Raw genomic sequence first — 21031 nt, 5'->3', positions numbered from 1 at the left:
CTGATTCCAGGTGGACACTTAGTAAACTAGGAGCAGTTACAAATAATTTTATTGAGAATAATAAGGCCATAAATGTACAGAATGTGACCACAGCAGTGGATATCCTCCTAGCACACAGAAATGAGAGTTTTACACCTTATCTGCTGAGTTATATCAACATAATCTCAGCATGCTGTTCACAATACCCTTTAGGGGCTACTCTCAAACAGACAATTTGGTATTAATATTTATTTCCTTTCTACAATATTCAAGAAAGTTTAACAATGATTTATTTCCTTCTCAATGACTCATTTGTTTATCTGTCCAGCACAAAACCTGGAAGATATTGCCTTTACAATGATTTATTTTATTTTATGTAATTATAGTACATGCACATGGACAAAGATGTGAAAAAAACATTAAACTGGACACCCTATCAATCTATTCACATAATTCCTCCATGTAAGCTATCTTGTGAATTCTTCAATATTTATTCATAAAACCTTGAACACTCTGGCAAAACATGACTTTGCAATGTGCTACACTATTAAACCTCAAGTGCCATGAATCAATGCTGGCCCCTAATGATAAATGGTAATTAGCATAATCACATTGATCTGAGTAAATGTATGTTTGTCCAATTATTTTGTAAGGTTTTTTGGTTCAGATAGATATTCCTTACTTGGAATAAATTCATCTGATAAGATCTGGCACCATTCACACTGTTTTGAAGATTTAATGGCCGGTTCAGTATACTTGGGGACAACCCTCCTGATTATTCAAAGCATAAAAAAGTACCAAGTAAGTTGTCAAGTTATCTTGTAAAAGTTTAAAGTATTTTGTTTGAAAATTGTTTTAACAAAATCTTTAAAACTAATTTAGGTGAAACTTAGTCAGGGAAAAAGAATTGAAGCTAATGTTTTGTTATAGTTTGCAGCCCTAAGCGACACTTAACTGCCAAAGAACAAGGTAAACAAGTTTCATTCCGTCGCCATCTAGTGACAGTAATGAACGGACGAATGTATTATATGCACATTTTTGTTTACCCATAAAATCCTAACACTAAAAGATGACCTTGGTTCAAATGAACTTTAATCTATGCAGTTAAGCACCGTATCCTGTAATAATAATTCAGTAGTCACATCCGAAGAACAGGAAACTGCTTCCGACTCGAACATCTAAACAAAGGCATCGTACACACCAAAACCCGCCTATGGTGTTACGGAGGTAGTCCTGCTTACTCTTTCGACACCGTATTATGTCATACCCCGCTAGTTGTCACTTTCACCGATTTTTCTCAACTTATTTGTTTATTTTCAAATGAAGACTTGTTCATTTTTACTCGTAGTAAGACAAGGAAGCTTTCAAGTGCAAAGCCCATGGTCCGTGTACACAGAACGCAGTCATATGATTTTCGTTATGTGATAGCAATGCTTTGCAATAGAGGCATGTAAAAGCTGAAACAGATGGAACGTTTCCTAAACCTAACAAGAGACCGGAAACGTACTCGATTTCATGCAAACCGACAAAATCAACTGAACCTTTAACCGGGACAAATAATAGATTAAATAGAAAACACATTTAGTTGCAATTACATTAATCAGGCATACGTTTTGTTCGGAAAAAGACCACCATTAAATATTTATCACGTAAGCTTCACTTACCTCCTCTACTGTTAGGGGCATGCAAATCCTGAACTCCTTCACCAACATAGCCCTTCCTCGAAAGACTCTTTCCCCTTCCCTTGAAACTCGTTATATGAGAGATTCTGTTGGGAGAACGGAGTCGCTGCACAACGGATGAAGTGGGGTAAATCAACCGTTAGCTTCTGAAGGTTCATGCATCAAACACAAGCGGAGCGAGTCTTCGCTATCTTTGTTTGAGATCTTATTTCAAGTTCAGATCATGTGAAGGCAGGGAGTTGGAATAGACTGAAACGACTCCTTACCGAACATTACGCGCAAATGAGTGTTGATTGACGATAGAGAAAACTGGGAAGAGAATACTTTCATTCCAGCAGAGCTATTGGCAAGGCAACCTCAAAAATGCACTGAACCACCAAAATGTGAATACGTTCACATAATTCTTAACGATACTGCTTGTTCTTTCAGTCTTTCCTTCCTTCAGCAGAAAGCAAACACCGCTTATTTCCTGTTTCAGGAACTCTGAACTACCCCCCTTGCACAACTCAGCATATCTGCCTTTTTTTTACACCGGCTATCCTTGAAGACCTTGACAGATATTGTCTCTCCGATCACTTTAACAGTTGTAGCTTCGGCACAACTCCCCGCAGCTTTCTTCAATGACGGCACCTGGAAGGCTAATGACTCCGTCCAATCGGAAATAAACTAGTCTAGAATGTGGCGAATTCAAACAAAACATATGTCATTGATACAAATCGCTTTAATTTCTCATTTTCCAAATGTGCTTTTAATCAAACAAGACATTTGGCATTTCTAATTATATTGGATAATAATGGTTTCAGAATTGGATTCGTTCAATATATTATCGTGCTTTAACGTTACGAGTTATAAGGTGTTTGACATGGATCAAAAATCGTTATTATGAATAATTAGTTCCGAATTGTACCAACTGTTATTAACTGCTGCACGCTTTAAAAAAATCTGACACTGAATCACCTTTAAAAAAAAATTGCAGAAACTTTCCTGAGACTGCTTGCTAACGAGGTCAATGTGAGATTCAGATTGTGCCACAAATGGGGCAGGTGATGCTTGACAGAGCAATATTTTCCATCTTGGCTTTTTTGCCCTTCTGATAAATAGACACAGAATTCTCAACACCATCCCAAATATTCCTTCTGCATTTTAAATATTCGTGGATCAAGGATTCTCACCTTAGCAGGAGGCTTTCAGAACATTCTTAAATGGTATTTTTTCATTGCCCATCTGTTAACCTTTTGATCTGACGACTCTGCAATATACTTCTGCTACAGAAGTCGGTGTTAGGTAATACATGTTTTCAAGTATACTTTATCTCTGCTGAAGTTTATGAAACTATTTTTGCAGTGTTCCTCTTTTTCTACAAAATCAATAATCAAACAAAGCAGTTACCAAACAATAGCCTAATCCTCTCCAACAAATTCACAGCAATCTCCCAAGACTTTTGACACTTGGAGTCTTTTCTACCATTGATCCAATTCATGGCTGATTGTAAGACCATAAAATATAGGAGCCAAATTAGGCTATTTGACCCATCCATCAAATCTGCTGCATCATTTCATCATGGCTAATCTATTTCCCTCTCAGCACCAATCTTCTGCCCTCTCCCTGTAACCTTCATGCCCTGACTAATCGAGAACCTATCAACCTCTACCTTAAATATACCCAATGAATTAGCCTCCACAGCCACCTGTGACAATGAATTCCACAGATTCACTACTCTATGACTAAAGAGATTCCTCCTTATCTCCATTCTAAATGGACATCCTTCTGTTCTGAGGTTGTACCCTCCAGTCCTCGACCTCCCCACCAGAGGAAACATCCTCTCCACATCCACTCTATCGAGGCCTTTCAACATTTGATAGGTTTCAATGAGATTCACCCCCCCAATTCTTCTGAATTCCAGTGAGTAAAGGCCCTGCGCCATCAAATGCTCTCAATATGGTAACTCTTTCATTCCCAGAATCATTCTCGAGAACCTCCTCTGAACCCTCTTCAATGTCAATACATCCTTTCTTAGATAAGGAGCCTAAAATTGCTCACAATACTCCAAGTGAGGCCTTGCCAGTGCCTTATAAAACCTCAACATATATATCTTTGCTTATCCTCTCAAAATAGATTATATTTGCCTTTCTCATCACCGACTCAACCGACAAATTAATTTACAAGGAAACCTGCCTGAGGACTCTGAAGTCCCTTTAACCCTCAGATTTTTGAATTTTCTCCCCATTTAGAAAATAGTGTACACTTTTATTTCTACATTACGTGCATGACCATACACTTCCCAACAGTGTGTTCCATCTGCTACTTCTTTGTCTATTCTTCGAATGATTTATCTCACCATCTTCCTATACTCTACCCAAATCCCTTGATTCCTATAATAAACAAAAATCTAGTGTTCTTAGTTTTGGATGATCTAAATTACTGGATCTCCACAAATCTTGGTAATAGAGTATTCTGTGTATGAAGAAATTTCTCCCAATTCCACTCCTGAATAGCTGACTCCTTATTCTGAGACTGTGATCCCTACTCCTTAATTGAGGAAACACCATTCCTGCATCCAGCATGATAAGAATTTTCTAAGTTTCATTGTGATATCCTATCTATCTTCTAAATACCATAAATCACAGGCCTACTCTAGACAACTTCTCCTCATACGTCAAACTTCGCCAGAACGCTGCACTCCTTATATTATATGCTTTTATTAGTGAAGAACACTAAAACTATACATAATTAGTAATTGATTTATTATCATCACATGCTGATCATCAAGGAATAAATATTATTACCAATTCCCACTGACTGAGGTCGGATGACGAGGATGTCAAGTATCCAGTTGCAGAGGAAGGCACAAAGACCCAGGTCTTGACACTTGATGAGTTTGGATGGGGTGACTGTGTTAAATGCAGATCTGTAGTTGTTGAACTACATGATTAGCCTCCTGCTTTGCTATCTATACATAGATAAGTGTGTGGCTAAGCACAACTCTAATGCCTATTTCATATTCACCGACGATACTATTCTTTGGACAGATCACAAATGGCCATGAGTCAGCTTACCAGAGGAAGAGAATTCACCTGATTGAGTGGTGCTGCAATAACATCTTGCTCAATATTAGCAAAACTAAGAAGATGATTGTTGACTTCAGGAAGAGAAAGGAGGGTGAACATGTGCCAGTTTATATTGAAGGAGAGAGCAGCAACTTTAAATTCCTGGGCACTAAAAAAGATAGAGCATAGGTTTGAAGATAGTGGTGAGCATATCTTTTGAACCACTGGAATCAATCATATTTTAAGTTAAATTTTTAGAATTTGGCCACTTTTTATCCATCCCTAAATACCCCTGAGACCATGGTGTGAATTATCTACCTGAAACACTTACCCCCCTATGGTGTGACTTGGAAGAGAACAGGCAGAGAATCAGAAAGTTCAATATTATAGGAATATATCATGAAATTTATTGCTTTGCAGCAGCAGTACATTGCAATACAAAACTGACCATCCAGTTTGCAGGGTTATGAGTCTAGAAGCCAAGACCTTAAGGTCAAACAGAGCAAAATCTGAAGGGCAAAGCTGCAGGTTGAAGTCCAGAACATGGAGAGTTCAGAGATAGAGATCTGAAGATTGAAGACTTGAAGGTAGAGGCCTAAAGGAGTCATGATGTTCCAGATCACTCAGGATCCTTGTGAGTCAGAAGTCGAGGCCCAAAGGTCAAACAGTAATCAGCAAATCCTGGGGTAAAGTTCAAAGTTAAAGGCCCAATGTCTGTAGTCTGACAATATGAGGACAAGGACTGGACACCTGAAGCCTGTTCTAGGGATGAAGCTCTGTCTGGGTATATGAGTGTGTAGGTAAGAGGGATAGGAAAAGGATTTATTTTGTTGTTCCTCTTCTTGCTGCTTGCGTTGTTCTGTGGAACATTGTGGGTAGGCTACCAGAATGTGTACCAACACATTCTTGAGTATGCTGGTTGTTAATGCAAATGATACGTTCCCTGTATGTTTCAATGTTTATGTGATAAATTGAGAAATCTGAATGTGACAATGATATTCCCGTGCTCTGAATGTTTGGAGTATATGTCCCCATTTCAGATTTTATATTGCAGTAAAGGACATTGATAAATCTTTGTGACTGGGGTCTAGAACCTGCCCTGAGGGAACTCTAAGTCTGGGATGACTATCCTATAGCATCATAACCAATTTTTGTGAAATGAAATGAACTATCTTTATTGTCATTGCATGGTACAATTTGTCATGCACCAATACAGCGAAAATGAGTTTGCAACACTCATACTCAATGCTATAAAACAAATAAACAATAAATAAAATCAAGTAACCAGCCAGTACAAGCAATGTCCAGCAGTACAAAAGCGCAACTCAGATGCATGACAGCCATAAAACCAGTATTAAAAGTAGCAATATAACAAATTTATGGATGATGCTTGATTGATTGGTTCAGAGTGATTATAGCTCTGGGGAAAAAGCTATTTTTCAGTCTGGAAGTGCGGACATAGAAAATCTTATAATGTCTGCCAGATGGAAGAAGTTCAAACATATGATTGCATGGGTGTGTATTGTCCTTACAGATGCTTGTAGCTTTCCTTAGGCAGCGTAAGCTGTAGGTGTCCTCTTGGGCTGGGAGCTGTGTCCCAATGATCTTCTGTGCACTAGAGACGACCCACTGAAGCTGCTGTACAATTGAGATACCACACAGAGATGCAGCATGTTAAGATGCTCTCTATGGTGCAGTGGTAAAAGGTCACCAGCATCTGTTTAGGTAGACCAGTTTTCTTCAGCGTCCTAAGGAAAAACAAGCGTTGCTGTGCTTTCTTAATTATTGTTGTGGTGTTAGTGGACCATGTAAGGTCTTCCGAGATGTGTATTCCCAGAAACCTGAAACTGGACACTCTCTCCACTATGTCTCCGTTAATGTAGACTGGAGCGTACTCGTCATCCTGTGACTTTCCAAAGGTGTGCCTCTTGCCATTGGAGTTCAGGGGTTTACAATGTTATACTCATTCAAACACTGCCATGATATCAAGATCACATACTTTCACCTCATCTCATGTTTTCAGGTCTCCAGTCCATATTTGGACAGAGGCTGTAATGAGGTCCAGAGCCTTATCGTCCAAAATGACTTATCTATTGGTAAATGCTTATTTTATTGCATAGTTAACAATACTGTTCATCATTTTGCTGATAATCAAGTGCTAATTGATCTAGGTAATTAGTTAGACTAGATTTTTCCATTTTTCTGTGAATAAGACATATCTCACACTGCCTGAGTTGCTGCGTGTTTCCTCCATTTGCTGCTTTTATCGACTTCTAACATCTTTAGTTTTTCTTTTGATTTTCAGTAATTTCCAAGGACAGGGGAGGATATAAAGAATTAATGTCTGAAGACAATAATGATAGCATATTTGAAAGTGGTAATGGTAAAGTTTCTGAGGGAATATATTTTTGACAATATTGGCTAATATTGATGAAATTATGGGCTGGGGGAAGCAATAATTTGCTGATAATGGGATCAAGTAAACAAGACTGGGTTAATTGGATAAGGTGAGCTTGGGCAGCATAAATCAGGCAATGGGATGAAACCAGAGAATTAACATCATTAACACAAGAAATTCTGCAGATGCTAAATATCCAGAGCAACGCACACACACAAAATGCTGGAGGAACTCAGCAGGTCAGGCAGCATCTATGTAGGTAAATAGAGTTGATGTTTCAGAAATAGAGAAGCTGAGAACATTGTATGATATTGGATAGGGTGGTTAAGCAAAAGAAGTGACTGGTTTCAATCTTTATGATATTAAAAAATCATGAACTCACATTTTTTGTCAGAGATGATGAGAAGATATGAGCTATTTCTATATTAGTAGCTATTCCATGTTTAGTTTATGCAGTCTTAAACTGGACTTTGTCATGGATAAACTGGAACAGAAAACAATAAAAATATTTAGCTGATCAGATAGTACTTACAAAAAAGATAGTAATTTTTCTGGTAACAGCCTTTCATCAGAACAAACTAATCATAACTGTTTGCAGTGTTTTATTTTTGGAAAACGTTGTTTGCAAAGCCAGGTTGGGGGTCATATATTAGGTGAAGAGTGCATGTTGATAAAGAATCTCCGCAACATTGATGGAACTGTATCTTATAGATGGTAGATATGACAGCTTCTTTGGGTGTTACTGGTAGTGGTGAATATTCAGTACGGTGGGTGAAAATAACTATGACAATCCAGCATGTTCTTAAGTATTATTAGACTTGCCACTGAGGCAAGTGGAAAGTATTCCATCCCCCACTTGAAATGCCTTACTGATGATGACATAGATATGAAGTACGGTCAGAAGGTGAATCACGCACCATAGAATTTCCCAGTCCAGACCTAATCTTGTCACCCCAGTATTTATGAGGCTAGTTGAGTTACTGGTAAACAGTGACCCTAAAAACACTGATACCAGGATTTCACCTACTACTGAATGTGAAAACAAGCTTATTAGATTTCTATTATCTTTGAGACTATCATTGTCTGATATTTATGTGACTTGAATATCCCTGCCAGTCATGGAGCTCAATTCCAAAAGTTGTCCAGTTCTTGTTTCATGCAATTATATTCTGTTCCACTTTCAAAGATGAAAACAGAATTAAACATACTGTAAATCAGTGAAACTGCCTACTTTAGACCACGCGAGTTCCTCCAGTAATTTGCTTTTCTTTTGCTCAATTTTAAGAGCTCTTTGATACCAATTTGATATCGAGGGAATTACCTTCACCTCAGCTCTATAATTCAGTTCTCTTTCCATATTTGGTGGGAAAGAAGACTATAATCAAATTGTTCAGGCGAAAACCAATCTGATCATCAGTAAGTGCCATTAATTAATACTGCCCATTATCCCTTCAATTGTTTGCTGATAATTGGGAGGATGAGATGGGTCTTTCCATGGATAGGATATATCTCTGCAATTTTCCATGTTTTCAAATGGATTCTGTGGATGTAGCTAAACTGGAATGGCTTAGTTTAAGGTGCAACAAGCTCTGGACCATAGGTCTTCAGCACCACAGCCAAGATGTTGGCTTTGGTAGACTCACTTCTTCATATCTCATAGAGCAAATAAAATTGGCTTTAGTAAAGATGTGGTCCACAGGAGAAGACGAGGATATTATTCAATCAGTACATCAGGCTTAAGATGGTTGCAAGTATTTCAACTACTGTACCCCTGGATACAGCAGTTCTGCTAAGTTTGATCATGTTTATTGGCAGTTTATAACATTCTTCAGCATGCACATAGACCTATAATGTCATGAAGTAGTAGGGGAGGAGTGGGGAACTCATCTTTAGGTGCACCTGATGGAGCTCCTTAAGTGCTCTTCCACGCTTGCTAATGAATCAAGCTTATTTCCTTAGCTTAATGTTAATGATAGAGTGAGTGATGCACACTTATATGTGTGACAGGAAGTATGAATACATCAACCAAAGGAAACCAGTGGATGGTAATGAGAAAAGAGTTGCCTTGCTGGTGGGAAATTTGTAATCAAATTACAAGATTTTTATACCAATTCCCACAGTGGAAATATTTTCTAGTTGTTGACCACATCATTTACTGCTATCAACATCAACAATTTTTGAATACTGACAAGTATTACAAATTATGTACCATCCTTCCTATCTCACACATTTATTTCAGCCTCATTTTAATACATTTTATGTCAATAAAGACAAAACATGAACTGCAATAGTGGAGCAATCAGAGTATTTGCCCTTTTTTTGAAACCACCTTCACACAGACATAAGTACAAATGCATAAATGGGCCCCACTGTAGCAAAGTGGTTAGCATGATACTAATACAGCTCAGGATGTTGCTGTTCAGAGTTCAATTACAATGTCACCTGTAAGGAGTCCATATATCCTCCTCGTGGAATGTGTGGGTTTTCCCAGGTGCTCTAGTTTCCTCCCACAGTCCAAAGACGTACAGGTCTTTGATTAGGCTAGGGTTAAATCAAGGGTTGCTGGGCAATGCAGCTCAAAGGACCAGAAGTGCTTATTCCACCCTGTATCTCACTAAATAATTTATTAAAATATATATTACCTTATAGTAATACTATAGTAGAGAAAGAAGTCATTGTGTGCTTTGAACGCATTTCAACTCCCAGAGAGCAATCTTGTTAACCCCGTTCTTCCTATTCTTATTTTTCGCTACACTACCGTCCCACTTTCACACAGTCCACCACGCTGAATCTGTGTTGTCATTTACCAACACAAAAGAGGTCAGTTAAGTAGCTAAGTTGACATACCAGCATGTCTTTGGGGTACGGAGAAAACCAAAACACCCAGAGGAAACCAATATGGTGACAGGCAAGTTCCACACACACAGTACCAAGATCAGTGTAGAATTTGGTCGTGTTGCAACAATCCTAAACACTACACCACTGAAACTACCATTATAAATTTAATTTCAGTTATGCCTTTTTTTTCACAATTACTCGAAGAAAAAGCTACAGGGCAAAGTTTTAGAACTTGAAGGAACCGAGACAATACATATGAGCAGATATTAATGATGTATTCTGGTGAGTTAGGTACATGCACATGCTCAGAAATGCACCATTCGCATTTGCTTCACAGGTTCAAACCAAAAAGCATAAATATCTACTCCACAGACAGTTTTTCAGTTAATAATTTTAATGAAGACATTGAAAGGCAAAAAAAAGGTTAATTTGTGCCTTATTGAGCATTTTTATACATTTGTTCATCCCTTATTTTAATATCTAAATATCAGATATTGAGGAACAAATCAGAATTTTTGGGAATTATGACACCTAACCATCAATTATCAGTGTTAATTGGACGTTTTTGTAAAATTAATGGATATTGAAGTCAATTTATTGACACAGTAGGTGAAAGACAGTCTGTGCCTTTAGTGAAGTAATATTTTCCAAGACCGAATAGGCCCTCCTCTGCTGCAAATATCTCAACAAGCAACTAGCAAAATGTTACTGCACAACATTGATCTGCATGAGAACAAATCAGCGATGAAAAGTCATTGACCTGAAACGTCAACTCCGTTTCCCTCTCCAGACTGTCAGACCTGCTGAATATTCCCAGCATTCAGAGAATTTTGTTTTTGTCAGAAAAGTCAAGGTTGAGTGAAAGTCATTAAACGCATTGAGTGTGTTAATCATTTGCCCCAGGGGGACCATAGTCCTTGGTGCCTAAAATAATTGTAAATGGCATAAAATATGATCCATCTGGAATCCCGTGTGTCCCCAAACATGAAAATAACTCAATCGATTATTTTGAGCCCAAACAGCTTTTGACAGGACGCTGACACTGTCGCCTCGTCAAACAGGGAATTATTTTATATTTGATATCTCCTTTTAATACTAAAATCAATTTATTAATGGTAAATTTCACCACGCACATTTAGAGGCTCCACGGTTGTCTCTCCCCGGTCAAAGTCCGAGAGAGCTGGCGACAAGCCGGCGGCTGCAATGCTCCCTCAGGGCTTGGTGCCTCTTAATTTCGGAAAATCTATAGTAAATACCTCACTAAAATGAAGAAAAACTAAAACAGTCACCGTTCTGCTACTCTGAATGCAGTCGCACACGTTCTCTGACTACAGAACGTCCCGTTAATGCCTCCGCTACCGACGACAACCACCATCCCCTTCCCAACGGCGCGCTGCGCGCTAACATCCTCGCGGGACGCCGCCATGCTCGAGCGGCAAAGGGAGCTCGCTCCTTCGCGCGCGCCACGAGACGTCCTCCGCCAGTGACTGCACGACGCAATGACGCGCACGTCGAGGAGTCGTTGAGTCCACCGCCTGTTACTGGGTTACGGCGGCTTTGGGCCTTTTTGTGCGGTGAGGATTGCCGTGACCTTTCATTCAGAAAGTAAAAGAGAATAGTTAGCAAGCAAGGTACAGCGACGATGGCGGAGGCAACTGAGCGAGCCGATGGCAGGATTGTAAAAATGGAGATGGATTATAGCTCTACGGTGGATCAGCAACTCCCTGAATACGAGAAAATGGCCCAAGTGAGTGTCTGTCATTTGTAATAGTCACTGAGTCATGCGGTTTGAGTGATCGGAGTGAACTAGGCCCTTGGAGGTAGCAGGCCTCGGCTGGCTGCACAACTACACCGGCTTTGCATTTTAATCAGTAATTGTTTGACTAGAAACAAGGAGCGCGGAGAAAAATAACCCGTTTAAAAAAAAACGTGCGATAAGTTACTGAAATCCAACTAGAAACATACAAAATCAGGTTTAATATCACCGACATATGTCGTGAAATCTGTTTTACGGTAGCCGTACACTGCATAACATAGCAGTGAAAACTATAAATTACAATATTTATATAAAATATAAATTAAGTAGTGTAAAAAAAAGGAAATACTGAGTGAGTGTTGGATTCATTGCCCAATCAGAAATCTGATGTCGGAGGGGAAGAAGCTATTCCTGAAATTTTGAGTATGTGTCTTCAGGTTCCTGTACTTCCCCGTGATTGTAGTATTGAGAAGAGGGTATGTCCTGGGTGGTGGGGGTCCTTAATGATGATGCTTCCTTTTTGAGGCACTATCTTTTGAAGATGTTCTAGTTGGTGGGAAGATTTAGTGGGCATGATGGAGTTGGCTGATTTTGCAACTTCCTGTAGCTTTTTGTGTTTCTGTGCAGTGTCCTCTTCATACCAGATGGTAATGCAACTAGTAAAAATGCTGTCCACCTTTATCTGTAGACATTTTCAAGAGTCTTTGGTGACATACCAATACCTCTCAAGCTTCTAAAGAAATATAGCTGCTGGCTTGTCTTTTGTGTAATTGCATCAGTATGTTGGGCCCAGGATAGATTCAGAGATGGTGACACCCGATAAACTTGAAACTGCTTATCCTTTCCACTGCTCACACCTTGATGAGGACTGGTGTGTGTTCCCTCGACTTCCTTTTCCTGAGGTCCACAGTCAATTCCTTAGTTTTTTGACATTGAGTGCAAGGTTGTTGTGACACCACGCAAACAGCTGATCTAACTTATTCCTGTGCGCTGCCTTGCCAGCATCTGAAGTTCTATCAATAGTTATGTCAGTGGCATATTTGCCTATTGAGAGAGAGTAGAAGAGTGGACTAAGCACTCATCCTTGAGGTGTTCCAGTATTGATTGTCATGGAGGAGGAGATGTTATTTCTGATCTGCACCAATTGTGGTCTCACAATGAATCTTTGACTTTTGCTAATCCAGTGAGCTGTGGAGATTGAATCATTGAGCATGTTCACATACAGAGTTTGATAGTAATTTAAACAGTAAAGGGCTTGAAGCATATGGAAAGGGAGTGGGAAATTAGTATTGCGGCCAAGACTGGATTAGCTGTGTTACTGAATTGCAGAGCAGGCTTGGGGCCAACTGGCCTACATCTGCACTTGTTTAATATGTTCTAACTGTGTCATTCCCTCACCCAGGAAACTGTATGGGTAAGAAAAGCTCCAATGAAGCCTTTGCCTGAAACTTTTGTCCCTAATGTGTAATGTTTATAATTTCGCAGAGACCTTGTCCACAATATTAATTAAGTAAATAGAAGAATTTAGGTCTTGAGAATGGTTCCAAGTATTAATATACATTGGATATTCAAATTAGGAGATGGCGTGGGTCCAACAAGCCTGCTTCATCATTTAATATGATTATGGGTGATCAGATTCCAGCATTAATTCTGAATCCCACTCTGATCACAATAACCTTTAACTTTTTTTTCTTTAATCAAAAGTGTACAAACCTTTGGCTCAAAATATTCAAAGACTATGCTTCTACCACTTTGTGAAGATCTATTGCCACTTGGAGGTCACTCTCAGGTTGGGGGATCAATACATTCATATTTTGTCTGGGTAGCCTCCAACCTGTTGACATGAACATAAATTTCTCTTATTTCCAGTGATTTCTCCCCCTCCTCTTTCTTTCATTTTCAATTCCTCTTCTGGTTATTCTCTCAACCCTTCACTTCTTGGCTGCCTATCACCATCCTCTGGTTTCCCATCCTTCCCCTCTCCTCGCCCCACTCCTGTCCCTTTCTCCCACAGTTCATTATCCTCTCTTATCAGATTCCTTCTGTAACCTTTTTCACCCATCACCTCCCAGCATTCACTTCATCCCCCACCTTCCCACTCAGCTGCCTAACTCCTCACCTGTTACCTTTTAGCTTGTACTCCATCCCCTCCCCCATTCTTATTCTGGCTTCTTTTCCCTTTCTTTCCAGCCCTGATGAAGGGTATTGGCCCGAAATGTCGACTCTTTATTCCTTTCCATAGATGCTGTTTGACCTGCTGATTTCCTCCAGCATTTTGTGTGGAAGGTTTACAAAGACTCAAAACTCTCATCAGTCTTCAACAGGTGATTTCTTCATTTTTAAACAGTAATCCCCATTCTAGATTTTCCCACAAAATCAAACATGCGCCACATCCATCATGTGAAAACCCATCAGATCTCAATGTATCACTTTTCTAAGACCTAGTGGATGCAAACCTAACCTATCCAGAAATTTGTCGTAAGAATACCTGCTTGTTCTAGGTTTTGGTGTGGTATTTCTTCTCCGACCTGCTTGTGGGCGTACTCACATCTATCCTTCAATAATGAGACCAGTACTGTAAACAGTACTCCAGAGTGCTGCATATAATGGAAGCATAACCTCTCCACTTTCATGTTTGGTTTTCTTGCTTAATTATGTGGTGTATTTGCATATTAGCCTTTTTGCAAACCATGCCCTCAAAACACCCAGATCTCTGCATCTGAGAGCTCTACAATCTGTCACCATTTAGATTATATGTATTTATATTTCTCTTGCCACAGTTCACATTCTCTCACAACATATTTTGTTTGTTACATCTCTGCCCATCCACTAAACCAATGAAAATTATTTTGTAGCGTCCATGTCCTCTTATTTAGCACCAGCGAATTTAATAATGTTGGCTTTGGTACCTTCATATAAAGTCTTAACAATTTGAAACCCATGCCACACACCATTTTAGCAAACAGAAAAGAGACTCTACTTCTGGTTCTTGTTTGCCTGATAATTTTTTTTTATCCAGACCACTTGCCTTTACACCAGAGGTTTTTCCTTTGATCTCATTGAGCTGGAAATTCACAAATTTTACCAACATGGAAACAGGTTATGCCATGATTTTCTCCTTTATGGAAGTAAAATACTTGTAATCCTATTCATACATCTCAATGTCCCTTATGTCTTTATCCATTTTATTTTAACTCTTGTACTGGGGTAAAATTGTGTGTGTGTGTATATATATATATATATATATATATATTGATTGGATGGATTCTTAGCAGCCACATAGAATTAACTTTTTTTTAGTATTACAATGATAAATTGTGAGGCTCAATTAGGGGAGCTAAAGTGGTCTGTACTTTGATTACAAAATACAGTTAACAGCCATTGTCACATTGAAGTTTTGTGAGCACTTGCCATGTACAATTTGGCTCCACATTTGCAAATTACTCAGAGCATTTGATAAATACTTTATTGTCTTTAGCACACTACAAAATATTGTGAAGTTATGGAAGGGGATGTAAGAATTTATATCACTCTTCTCTACAATGAAAGAAAAATGTCTCTTAAAAGTGTGATTTTCAATTCCACACAACAGATAATTATATGGATTCTAATTTCAGCTGCCAATTCAACACCTTAAAAATAATTTTGTGCTGTGTGTTCATGTTCATTGAAAGAGTTGATTGCATGAATACATTTCATGTTAAATCCTCTATCTTTAATTCCTCTAGCTCAGTCTTTATGAACACAACAAGCAGTTTCCAAACTCCTCACCCTCAAAAGCTGAAATATTATGCACCAATAAGATGGTAACATTTTGAAATGTAAAGATGACTTTGCACTCCAAGAATGAACAGACTACACTGTATGAAAAATCATTTTGAGTTTATATTAATTCATGGGGATATCGATTTCATATTTTAGGTGAACTTACTAATGACATGCTACCACCCGTTTTCATTGTGAACCTCTAGCTGGAGAAGACTGAATGGTTTTATTTTAAATTACTCCTCAACATGTTGTATACTTCCATTGATGCAAAGCAGTTTTGACTACATTTTCACTTACTTCAATCAAGCTTATCCTAACTTTTAAAGTTTCCAATCAAATAAGATTTGAAATCTATGTCTTGGTTTGTAGTTTCAAAACCTGACTTATAAACTGCCCAGTCTAAATAACAGAGCTGAATTTTAATATAGAAATTGATTCCTGTTTTATTCCTATAGTTTATGTTTTGTTAAAGCTATGGTCTTTATAAAATGACAGTTGTCTTTCTTATGTGCAGAATTCTACTAAACTTTTAGTAACTGCCTGTTACACTGCTGAAAATCCTCCATTCTGGCGGTGTTCAGGGCTTCCTTCAACATGCTGGTAATTCACAACCATCAGCCTGCAAATCCCAGGTGGAGACGCAGGAAAACCATCGCACTCAGATATAGAAGGATTTTCATTGCTGTTTCTGCAACAGTTTTCTTTTACTAGTCATGGTTGTTAGCCCTGAGCTGAACCTCCAAACCTGGAGGACTGGTGGACCACTTTTAGTCAGGCCTCTACCCTTTGACTTGTTTGGCATTGGTGACCCTGCCAAAAGCCAAAGCATAAAACTCTGACTTCAGCCAACATAGCTCTCCAGATCAGTGAGGCACACAAGCCTCCAAACCACAACAAGGTCTTGGAGGGCTAAACTTTTAAGGCAACTTTAAATAAAATTAAGTTATTCTATTTATGGACATTTGGTATAAACTCCAGTAAATTTAAATATTGAGGCACTTGGGCTGGTTTCTAAGTACCACTGAGTTCTATCCATTTGATTCTTAAATATAATTACTGTTTGCACCTGTGCTTTTTGCCTCAAAGGACCTGAGTGGAGAAGGGGAAATTACCTCCTCAATATGTCTGCCTCTCTTCTTTTAATATAGTCTTTAAACACTGCCTGTCACCAGGCTTTGGTTATCCGCCTTAATACCTCATTGTGTTGTTTAGGTATCAGTATTTTGATGAACCCCACATGAAGAGAGATCGCACAATTTTCACCATTGAATGTGTTTTAGAAAGCTAGTTGACATGCTGCATTGCCAGAGTTCCAGATTAACCTTTTTTTTTGAGGCAAGTTTTTTTAAATCTCATTTAATTGAACTAAAATAATCAAATTATCTCTTCATCTAAAATTAAATGGTGACGAATAATTCATATTGAAAGTTTGTAATTTAATTTAGAAAGGTGATTTCAGTTTCCCGATCACAGTTGAGTAATGAATATTGAAATCAATTGTAATTCAACCTGAGTCATTTTTTAAAAAATTTAACAGCATTTTAGAACCATAGAACACTGCAGCACAGCCATTCGGCCCTTCTAGTCTGTGCCAAAACTTTATTCCGCTTGTCCCATTGATCTGCACCCAGTCCATAATCCTCCAGACTTCTCCCATCCATGTATCTATCCAATTTATTCTTAAAACTTAAGAGTGAGCCGGTGTTTACTACTTCAGGTGGCAGCTCATTCCACGCTCCCACCATTCTCTGAGTGAAGAAGTTCCCCCTAAACCTTTCCACTTTCACCCTAAAGCCATGTCCTTTCGTATTTATCTCCTAATCTAAGTGGAAAGCACCTACTCGCATTTACTCTGTCTATACCCCTCATAATTTTTGTAAACCTCTATCAAATCCCCCCCCCATTCTTCTACACTCCAAGGAATAAAGTCCTGACCTGTTCAACCTTTCCCTGTAACTCAACTCCTGAAGACCCAGCAACATCCTAGTAAATCTTCTCTGCACTCTTTCAATCTTACTGATATCCTTCCTGTAGTTAGGTGACCAGAACTGTATACAGTGCTCCAAATTTGGCCTTACCAATGTCTTGTACAACCTCACCATAACATCCCAACTCCTTTACTCAATACTTTGAATTATGAATGCCAGGATGCCAAAAGCCTTCTTTACAACCCTGTCTACCTGTGATGCCACTTCCAGGGAATTATGTACCTGAACTCGCAGATCCCTTTGTTCCTCCGCACTATTCAGTGCCCTACCATTTACTATGTACGTCCTACCTTGATTTGTCCTTCCAAAATGTAACACCTCACACTTATCTGCATTAGATTTCATCTGCCATTTTCTGGCCCATTTTTCCAGTTGATCCAGATCTCTGCAAGCTTTAAAAGCCTTCCTAGCTGTCCAGAGCGCCTCTAATCTTAGTGTCATCAGCAAACTTGCTGATCCAGTTTACCACATATCATCTAGATCATTGATATAGACAACAAACAACAATGGTCCCAGCACAGATCCCTGAGGCATACCACTAGTCATAGGCCTCCAGTCTGAGAAAGATAAAATGTCTTAGAAAAATAAAATTAAATCACAGGATAATTTATCTTAGCATCCTTGATTTTAAGTTCTTATCAAATCAGAAACAGGTGAAAAATAATTAAATTCACTGAATCTGGAAAAAGACATTGGGAGGAGTGAAGTCTTTAAATTTTAGAGATAATTATAGCAAAACTTGACAGTATTTCATTGGGGTAGAACAGCATTGCCAATGTAGTGAAGCAAGAAAATAATTTCATTGTTAATGTTGTTTGATCCCCAGGTTTATGCTGTCTGCCTTGTGCCCATTGTGACTTAGGGTCATTTTGGATGCAATTAGAATACCATCTTTTTACCTAACACTTGCATTAGAATACCTTGACTAACGGGTAAGTTTGTGTGAAGTCAAAGAATATTTCAGACTTCATAGCATAAAAAGAAATGAAAGCAAGTTGTGGTCTTTGATTCAAAACACTGAAGATAAACTAGTCAAGTGTATAACTGGCTACATTAAACCTACATAATTGATGCCCAGAACATAAGCTTAAGCTAGGAGAAGCAATCTTCATGGTTATTAAGCACAGGTTAATTCCCAGATGTAAGCATAAAAAATGCTGCAGGACATCTGCTGATACAGAATGTAATTGAAGATAAAACTGATATTCAATAAGCATAGGCCCCCACTTTGAAGTTCACTGGTCAAGGCTGTCTGAAGAGGGAGTAGAAGCGTAGAAGAAGGGGAGAAGCAAGTAGAGCACTGATAGCAAAAGAAAATCATTAAAAGCATTAAATGCTAGAAATATAAACAGAAAATACCATAAACACTCAATGGATCAGACAGCATCTGTGGAAAAAGAAATGGTTAATGGTTCAATTCTGAGGCCCTCTTGAACTGATGAAAAGAAACATTAACTGTTTCACTTACCACAGAAATATTTCTATTACTCACAGCAGATGGTGAGAGGATGTTCAACGTGTGAGCTTTATTCATGCCCCTCATGTCCATATGATTTAATTCTTGAGAGATCAGATCAACAAAATTCTGAATAAAACCAACTGCACATTCTAAAATTCATTCAAAATGTTAACAGGCAATGCTTTTGTAGAAATGGAAAACTTTAATTTTCAGTGGGTTATTCAACACAAATCACTAAGAGTGGTTTAGAACAATATCAAAGTTAAGATGTTCCAGCAGAATGTAGTTGTAATATTCTGATCAAGTTAGCTATTTTAAACACGGCGAATGTGCCAAGTTTGCAGTTTGTTTCTTAGAAAGTAAGATACATATAAGCAACATCAATGTAATTATTTATAACTTAGCACTTTTTTCCTATAAATTTTGAGGAAGGCATCCAGTTGTTCTTGAAAAGTTAGCACACTCATTTCTTGTTTTAAGTAATTCACCGGGTATTTTCATTACTCATCTATTGTCATATTAATTTGTATTTCCTTACAACAAAAATGTCTATTCAACCGACTGAACTTAAGACTTTTTACAGTACCACAGTTTCTCAATTCTTATATAAATTTTGTTTTAAATGCTTATTTTTTTGTTTTCTGCATTAGGGTGTCAGCAGAAAAGAGTAAATTTTAGTTTTCCAAACATTCATTTTTCAAAATAATAGATGTTACAGAGAAAGTAACATATTAAGTAATAGAACTCTTGTCAAATAAAAACTTAATTACCTTGTAGTTATGTAGCCCAGTGCATGATTAAACAAAGAGAACAAACAGGATGCTAATGATCAATGACATAATAAGTTGGATGAACTAAATCGATGAACAGAAACAGGTGTAGAAGGAATCAAACTGGACAAAGGACAGCCAAACTAAAAGGTTCGGTATGGCAGATGTGGGTGTTTAATCTTGAAGTGATCAATTCTTATACCATGGCAAGAGTGTACATAGCAACAAGGCACAAGGTGGTCATCCTGCATCAGCAAAATCTCTCCTGAGCAGAAATATTGTGACAGACAGGATTTTCAAGGTGTGCTATCTAAGCTGTTCTGAAGAAGCACAAAAAAACAGGCAAGGTTGAGAACCAGAAATGTAGTGGTCAGCCACAGAAACTGAATGCAGAGACGAGAGATGCATAAAACTGATATCTCTTTTAAATCAGAAGTCCAGCACTACAGTCATCTCTGAAGTCACAGAAACCACCAGAACTGCTCTTTAGTCTGGAGCAGTCTTGTCAGAAGTGGTCTTCATGGAAGAATTGCTCCCCCTGTTCCTCTAAAGTGGAAATGAAGCCAAAAGACTCACCAAGCACAAAAACACAAAGTCTGGGTTGCTGAACAATGGAAGCAAGTGCTCTGGACCGACGAGTCAAAATTTGAAATTTTTGGCTCAAACATGAGGCAGTTTGTCCAGAGAACAACTGGAAAGCGCCACATGGAGGAGTGGCTGCAGCCAAAGGTGAAGCGTGCAGAAGTTCCCAGCAGGTTTGGAGTTGCATTTCTGTAAATGGAGTTGGTCAGAATTAATGGAATCTTCAATGCTGAGAAGTGCAAGCAGGTTCTCATCCATCATGCAATACCATCAGGGAGGTGTCTGATCTGTACCAGCTTCATTCTGCAGCAGGGCACTGACCCGAAACACATAGCCAAGGTCATAAAAAGCTACATTCACGAAAAGAAGATCAAGGAGTTCTACAACAGATAGTATGGCCTCCACAGAGCCCTGGTCTCAACAACGTTGAGTCTTTCTGGGATTACCTGAAGAGACAGAAGCAAGTGAGAAAGCCTGCAAAAGAACTGTGGCAAGTTCTACAAGATGTTGGGAACAAGCTACCAGCTGATTTTCTTTAAAACTGCATAACAATGTACCCAAGAGAATTGATGGAAGGGGTGGTTACACCAAGTATTGATTTGATTTAATTTTGTACTGTTTTCAGCTCTTTCTAGTTTTTTTTAATATTTAGAAACTTCTTATTATTTTGGAATGCATCTTCACTTGACACGTGCCTAAGACTTTTGCCCAGTACTGTACATGTTGTCTTTTACACACTATATACTCTTAAACATTGAGCATAA

The 21031-nt window shown here is 38.5% G+C and overlaps 2 protein-coding genes across 2 annotated transcripts in view; one reads left to right on the top strand and one right to left on the bottom strand.

Moving 5' to 3' along the window:
* Positions 1-11198, bottom strand: part of pitpnc1a (phosphatidylinositol transfer protein cytoplasmic 1a) — a 298049-nt gene extending 286851 nt beyond the window's left edge. Inside the window, exons 1-3 of the mRNA XM_059948289.1 lie at positions 11078-11198; positions 7489-7590; positions 1644-2332 (exon numbers count right to left, since the gene is read on the bottom strand). Coding sequence (XP_059804272.1) covers positions 1644-1691 — 48 coding nt within the window. The 5' untranslated portion in view covers positions 1692-2332; positions 7489-7590; positions 11078-11198. The remainder of the gene's footprint in view (positions 1-1643; positions 2333-7488; positions 7591-11077) is intronic.
* Positions 11199-11440: 242 nt separating this feature from the next.
* psmd12 (proteasome 26S subunit, non-ATPase 12) overlaps positions 11441-21031 on the top strand; it is a 34768-nt gene continuing 25177 nt past the window's right edge. Inside the window, exon 1 of the mRNA XM_059948288.1 lies at positions 11441-11691. Within this exon, the coding sequence (XP_059804271.1) occupies positions 11587-11691 (105 nt within the window). The 5' untranslated portion in view covers positions 11441-11586. The remainder of the gene's footprint in view (positions 11692-21031) is intronic.

This window comes from Hypanus sabinus, chromosome 23, assembly GCF_030144855.1.
Source record: "Hypanus sabinus isolate sHypSab1 chromosome 23, sHypSab1.hap1, whole genome shotgun sequence".
NCBI classification, from domain to species: Eukaryota; Metazoa; Chordata; class Chondrichthyes; order Myliobatiformes; family Dasyatidae; genus Hypanus; species Hypanus sabinus.
This window is presented reverse-complemented; position numbering and strand designations above follow the sequence as displayed.